The sequence below is a fragment of the Akebia trifoliata genome, chromosome 11, assembly GCF_017979445.1.
Source record: "Akebia trifoliata isolate Shusen 1 chromosome 11, ASM1797944v1, whole genome shotgun sequence".
Taxonomy (NCBI): Eukaryota; Viridiplantae; Streptophyta; class Magnoliopsida; order Ranunculales; family Lardizabalaceae; genus Akebia; species Akebia trifoliata.
In genome coordinates, this window is record NC_141385.1 from 41,752,065 (window position 1) to 41,759,397 (window position 7,333).

A 7,333-nucleotide genomic window follows, 5' to 3' on the forward strand; every position below is an offset into this window, starting at 1 on the left:
TCTGACTCCCCCGCATGGCATACTCAAAATATTATAGATCTTTTTTTCTCACGATACATAACTCTACATATTTATGAGAATATGTATCCCAAAGCATAAAATCTATGGTTCTAGCACATGCCACGTTAGAAGAGTATTTTGACTATGCCACATGGGGGAGTCAAATTATCAATAATTTTTATTTTTATTTTTACAAAGATAGAAAGAGTTGTTCCCAAATAACTTGATAATTTAATGCTTACAGGTGACAATAAATTAGGGAGTTGTGGGTAGCTTAACTGCACCCTACAAAGGAAAAAAAAAAAAAGGCTTTCTTCCTGCAGCTTCAGCCTTGTAATCTAAACCAACTCTTCTAATCTAAACCAACTCTCCTCCCTCACTCCTTTCCCTCTAATTTGGTCTTCAGCTCAAATATTGATTCCATGGATCACAGTCGTACCGAAAATGATGGGACTCATGGGATCATGGGCCACAAGCTTCTAAGAGGAGGAAGAAAACCTTACCCCAACACCCTATCACCTCGTCAGATGGACTCTCTCACAGCTCTATGCGACACTTTTGTGCCAATCATTGACATAAGCGAGGACAATGGCACTGGTGGAAATGATGATCTTCGTACATTCTATCGAACTTCAGCGTCCATGATCGATGTCCCAGACCATGTAAGTAGGAACACTAACAAATTGTAAGAAGAACTACTTAGCTCAGTGGTAAGACCTTGTAGAGGTTGTTCGTAAGGTCTTAGGTTCAAACCCCTTCTTATGCTGGTTTGGGTCTACCTTAATCCTGCTCACCTTTCAAAAAAAAAAAAAATGCCTAACAAAATTGTAAAATAATGGACATGAAAATGAATTTTCTTGAAAATGCAACTTTTATGCTTTTGAATTTGATTGTTTATTTTTTCCTGTAAATTCAATTTCCTGTCTAAAGTAATTTTCCACCCCAGAGGGAAATTGCATTTCCTTCACCTACTACCAGACAAAATGATTTTCCAACTTTTTAATGTTATTCTCTAATGATTAACATTACCCCAACAACTTAAAATTATATAGTTTTAAAAAGAAAAAAACTCGAATCAACTAAGTCGAGTCCAGTTGAAACTCGTTAACCGACTCACATGGATCCAAGAATATATACCATATTCATAAATATTTAAAATAATTTCTAATATTTTAAAATAAATGAAATAGTTAATTTTTGTTCTACAGAAGAATATTATGTATAGCCAAATAACTCGGTCGAGCCTTTGATCTAACTAGGTGCATTTTCAACCTGACTTGATTGAATTTACTTGATGATTTGCCAAGTGGACTCGATTAGTTGGTTCCATCATATTTTGGCACCGATTTACATGGAAATCCAATTAGTAAGCCTACTCGGCCGAGTTAATTTGTAGTTGACTCAACAATTTTTAAAAATATGTTATAAAAAGAAAAAAAAAAAACTCTTTTTATATTTTCCTACATTCAATCAAATGGTGGAATTCAATTTCCCATGAAGTCATAATCCCTTGAAAATGAATTCCTTCCAATCAAACAGACCCTAAGAACACCATTTTTTCCCTTTAATTATTTAAGTCGTGATAATCTGACTACCCCACGAGGCAAACTCAATCGACTATCTGACATGACAAGTTTGGGAACCATAGATCTGTACTCTTCGGGATACATGGTTCCCTCGAGATACACTTTTTTATGGGTAAGTGCAGCAGTGTATCCCGAGGAGTGCTTATCTACAGTTCCTGAACTTGTCACGTCAGGGTAATCGATTGATTTTGCCACGCCGGGTAGTCAGATTATCACGATTCTAATTATTTTTGTATGTAATAACTTGAATTGTGTATAACTGTAGTTTGGAGGTTATGTGTCGGGGAGACTGAATCATCCGAGTTTGGGTCAGCTTCGTTTGGTGTTTTGGTTTTTGTCAACATGGTTCGGGACGTTCATACTGTGCGGGAGGGCGAGCCTCTCGACCCGATTTCCTTACTTTCAAAAGTTCTCACAGGTTTCACAAAAGAAGAGAGAAGAGATAGTCATGTCATGGTCGTCAAGTTCCTTCAACCACTTAAAGATGCTCTTTAAGAGCCTCAAATATATCATCCTTGTTATGTTCTTCACCCTGGTAAGAGATAATGAAACTGAATCACCCACTCTTACATGTTCTATCATAAGAAGTATACATGCATGAATATAATAGAACACCTGTACTTTATTGCTAATTAAGTAGATATAATGATATATAATTATTGGGCAATGCTAACATTCAAGATTCCATGGGTACGTTAGTATTTTTTATTACATTCAATTTCTAATAATACCCCTGCATATTTTGTTCTTTTTGTGAAAAAGCGTATGTTGATCTTTGTACAATTACATTGTTCTAAATATAAAAATAATCTTATAAACATATTTATAGAAGTGTTGTTAGGATTAATTGTCAAAGCATTTACGATAAAGAAAATATTTAAATTTAAAAATTAAAATGCCCTTAATATTTATTATGTAAAAAATAAGTATTATTAGGTAAAAGACCGTCATACTCATATATATATATATATATATATATATATATATATATCTATATATATATATATATATATATATATATATATATATATATTATATATATATATATATATTTTGCTAAAAGACAAAATGGAGAAGAATATTATTAGAAAGTGAATGTAATGAAAAATACTAACATCCCCATGAGGTCTTCGACGTTAGCATTATCCATAATTATGTTTATTGCACTTAAGTGGGTCTCAAAAGGGTTATTGATAAGTGATCAACAATGTATGTTGAGTAATTAGTGATCGACTTGAATAATGGTAAGTCTTTAGCAAGAATCCATATGTATCAATTGAATTAAGAGATTATTAGAGATAAAAAAGAAAAATTGTTGAATATCTAAATCCAATGTAAGTGATTTTCTCGGTTTTTAAATTTTTTTTTTTAGAAAATGAAATTTATCTACGGATAGCCTTGTACATTTTGTTACATTAGGAAGTGTAATGAATTTCAAAACTATGCATAGATTTTCTATAAAGGGCGGCTGTAACGACGAAATAGAAGGAATGGTTACCCCAACTCCTTGAGCACCTAATGAATTATCTTTTTTTGTTTTTTTGTTATAAGTAAATGTGCGGGAATAAATTCTACAATTTGCGAGCTTATGAATTTGGAGTCAGGAAGATGGATTCTTGTTTATAAGAATTTGGAGGTCAAGGAATGGAATTTTTTTGTTTGTTTGTTTGTTTGTTTGTTTGATTGTTTTTCTCGTTAATAAGGAAAATTACAAGAATGGTGGAGGAAGAGAATTTGATTGAAGTATTTCCACTATTTACATCATTTCCAATTTTTTTTTTTTTTTTTTGGGTTGTTTTTTTACTTTCATTGTGTAATATTTTATTCTTGCGTTCTTTAATTTGTACAAAATTTTCAAGCAAATATACATAGAAATCCATAAAAATTCTTTTACTACCTGTAAGAGATTGAGCTTTGTAACCCCACGGGACAAGCCATACTTGGACATCTCTCCTATCTATCTCTCTCATCCCCTCTTCCTCCTTTCTCTTTTTTACATTATTAATTAAAAGTTGGACTTAAATTTAAAACTTTAGGCTGTTAATCATCTCTAGGAATTTTAATTAAATTATGCCTCTAAGTATTTATATATAATTGTTTACTATATTGCTATCCTTTTTAAAATAATATATACTATGTAATATGATTTGAATAAACGAAAGCTGATGCATCAGATGGACTCCCTGCCAAGTGGTTCCTATTATACCTCTAGGACCACTTTCTTGTTTCACAAACACTGATTTTCATAAAATATGATTTACTTTTTCATTTAATTAAGTAGTCATTTTTAAAACCAGGACAGTAATCCAAAATAAGGCAATAGGCTTCATGTAGTGTGTGTGTGCGCGCGAGTTATACATTCTACATTTTCTAGTTTGATCTTATAACATACATTCAATAAATGCAGGCAGATGAGAAGAATGTGAACCCATCATGGAAAGCTCTCGGTTATTCTGGACCGGACCCAGATTTCGTATACCAAAATGAGCAAACCATGCAACTGAAAAAGGAAGGAGGAGATGAACAAGAAGCTGAAGAGCAGTTTGGACCTCTTTACAAAGCTATCATTGATATGGATATCCCAAGATCAATGCTCTTAAAATCCCTTCAAAAAGCCGGATTCTCAGTATCCACTAGCCCTGATCGACGACTAACAAAGACCTTATCAACGGCTTTATCGTCTTCTTTAACCATCCATTGTGATGTGGTTGTCATTGGGTCAGGGTCAGGAGGTGGTTTGGTTGCTGGTGTCCTCGCCAATGCTGGCCACAAAGTAGTAGTTTTAGAGAAGGGTGATTACTACGCAAGACACAATCTCTCTCTTCTTGAAGGCCCATCTATGGATCAAATGTATGAGGATTCAGGATTGCTCACGACCGATGACCTGGCTGTAGTCGTCCTTGCTGGTTCAACGGTTGGTGGTGGGTCCACCATCAATTGGTCAGCTTCAATCCGAACTCCCACCCATGTGATCAATGAATGGTCCACGGAATATGGACTTGATTTATTCAATCGACCGGCCTATAAGGAGGCAATGGATATCGTTTGTGGAAAGATGGGAATTCAATCAGAGATCCACGAAGAGGGTTTCAACAATGAGGTATTGCGAAGAGGTTGCTTGGAATTGGGTTATCCGGTGATTGATATTCCACGCAATTCTCCATCAGATCATTATTGCGGGTGGTGTAATTTTGGTTGCAAGGATGGACGAAAGAAGAGTACACAAGAGACATGGCTCATGGACTTGACAAATTCCGGAAATGGTGTAATTCTCCCTAGATGCAAGGCCTTAAATGTCCTACACGATGAACGTGTAGGATTTAGAAACAAAGCAATTGGGGTTGTTTTTGAATTCGAAAGCAAGGATGGGAAGAAGGAGATCCATGTAATCAAGTCGAAGGTGACTGTTGTTTCATGTGGTGCACTAAGCACACCGCCTTTACTAAAGAGAAGTGGATTGAGAAATCCAAATATTGGAAAACATCTACATATCCATCCAACCATTTTGGCGTGGGGATACTTCCCTGAGTCCTCTTCAGCATGGCCTGATGGAAAGAAGAAGAGCTACATGGGTGGCATAATGACCGTAATGTCGACAGTCATCGCAAATTTTGAGACCTCGGGTTATGGTGCTATGATACAAACACCAATAATGCATCCTGGCATGTTTTCAGCAATGACACCATGGGTTTCCGGAATTGATTTCAAAGGAAGGATGAGTAGATTTTCGCGAACTGCTCATATATTTGCTTTGGCAAGGGACAAAGGGTCAGGTGAGGTTCCCAACTTCCCCTACTCATTGACATATAAATTGGATAGAGTCGACAAAAAAAATTTAAAGATGGGATTGGAGAAGGCTCTTAGGATATTGGCAGCTGCAGGAGCCGAGGAGATAGGAACACATCACTTTGAAGGGCCTAGATTAAACGTAAAATGTGCGAGTTTGGATGAACTTGAAAGGTTCATAGATGAGGCAAGTAAGAGAGCATTGAGGGACCTATCCACCCCAATTTCCTCTGCACATCAGATGGGGAGTTGTAGGATGGGTGTTGATCCAAAGAAATCAGTCGTAAATCAGAGAGGGGAGACATGGGAGGTTGAGGGATTGTTCATAGCGGATTCTAGTGTCTTTCCTACTGCACTTGGAGTGAATCCAATGGTCACTGTTCAAGCCATATCTTATTGTACTGCCCAATCCGTTCTTGAATTCCTCAAAGGAATAATTTAGCAAACTAACAACGGCGTTTCTAGATTCTAATTTTGGATTGTTAGAATCAGATTATGGAAATTGATTTCCAAAATCCAAAATCTCGTTTGTCTACAATGTTTCTTGAAACCGAGTTTTAGTCCGTAAAAGTATATCGTCTATCTAATAATAACCATGTTTCTTTAGTTGTGATACGAAATATTATATGCCTCTTAATTGTAAAAATGTCATTTCTTGCCAAATAAACAAACATATGGGAGTGTGGAGGTTGTAATTCTGAAGAGAGACAAATGCTTCAGTTCTCATATATATGAAGTCAAACTATATGATGTTGGTTATCTATTTACAAAATGCCTCAGTTTTTAAAATTTCTAAACATTAATGGTGTTGTTATAATGTTCATGTTATGTGTGGGTTTACATAAATCACACGGTTTGATTGATTGGATCATGTTAATTCTTCTTTTTAACTATAAGTCAGATTCAGACTCCTCAAAAAATCAGCCACTAATCCATAATTGGTTGAGGTGAAAGTGTTCGGGAAGGCTGAACAAGAAGTTATAAGAGCAGTTTCAATTTCAAATGCTGAAAGAATGATGGAAGATTGGTTGAAGGACTCCCTACTATTATGTCGAAACTTAGAATTGAGGTTCTCTAGTAGTTGATGATCCAATTAAAAAAAATAAAAATCATGGTTACCCTAATTGTTACAATACACATTGTTAATTACAATGCATCCTTGTCTGATACTCTATTAACGATGATTATTGTGAATTAACCGAAATTAAAATAGCCTTAGGGAGCGTGATTGTTCATCAAATGTTACCCATCACTACCTCGACATGACGGTACCTAGTGTCCAAAGCCAAAGATTAAAAGGTTGTATTGGATGTTAACTCAGTGGTTGTGTTACTCCAAGACAGAAACAGATACAGAGATGAGTCTAATAGGTTTTTCGTCAACATCTCATGTTTTCCCCACATTGAGAATAGCTTGGTTTTGATTTAGAAGAGAAGTAGCCAAAACTTGTACATCAACCATTCCATTAGTGACCATTTGATCATTAGAGTTCCTTGCATTAAAATCAATATGATTTTCCTTCTAGCCTAAATCGATCATAGTCCAATAGAGATCCATTTGATATGATGATGATGATGATGTGTGTGTGTGTGTGTGTGTGTGTGTGTGATGATAGCAACCTTGTAGCACATTTTCAACTGTTGAAAATGTGGGGAGTTTAGTAGCCGTTCATTTTTAAAAACATGGATCTGCATAAAAAAGATTATTATTTTTTTAATTTTTTAAATCAAATCTAAGTCACGATCACTAGAGGTTGAGATGTTAATTTTTTTTTAAATACCTCTCTCCCATCCTTTAAAAGTGTGGTACAGAATTGTTATAGGAATTGTGTGCTACAGGAGATCTGCTTCCTTGTCTCTAAGTGCTTGATTTTACTTATTTTCAATACACATGGCGTCAAGGCATTGGTTCATCATCTTAGCACATAAATTTCAAAACAACAAATCTCTATATGATTCGGA

At 35.3% G+C, this 7,333-nt stretch overlaps 1 protein-coding gene across 1 annotated transcript; it reads left to right on the forward strand.

Annotated features, from left to right (window-relative positions):
- The first annotated feature begins 270 nt into the window (after positions 1-270).
- Positions 271-6,140, forward strand: LOC147391746 (long-chain-alcohol oxidase FAO4A-like). Its single transcript, XM_086459289.1, has 3 exons — positions 271-662; positions 1,852-2,121; positions 3,994-6,140. The coding sequence occupies exons 1-3, from the start codon at positions 423-425 to the stop codon at positions 5,812-5,814; spliced, it is 2,331 nt and encodes a 776-aa protein (XP_086315415.1). The 5' UTR covers positions 271-422; the 3' UTR covers positions 5,815-6,140.
- The last annotated feature ends 1,193 nt before the right edge of the window (positions 6,141-7,333 follow it).

Coding starts and splice junctions, on each gene's coding strand:
- LOC147391746 (XM_086459289.1), top strand. CDS start 423: ATGGATCACAGTCGTACCGAAAATGATGGGACTCATGGGATCATGGGC. Junction 663..1,851: donor TGATCGATGTCCCAGACCAT/GTAAGTAGGAAC, acceptor GTATAACTGTAG/TTTGGAGGTTATGTGTCGGG. Junction 2,122..3,993: donor TTGTTATGTTCTTCACCCTG/GTAAGAGATAAT, acceptor CAATAAATGCAG/GCAGATGAGAAGAATGTGAA.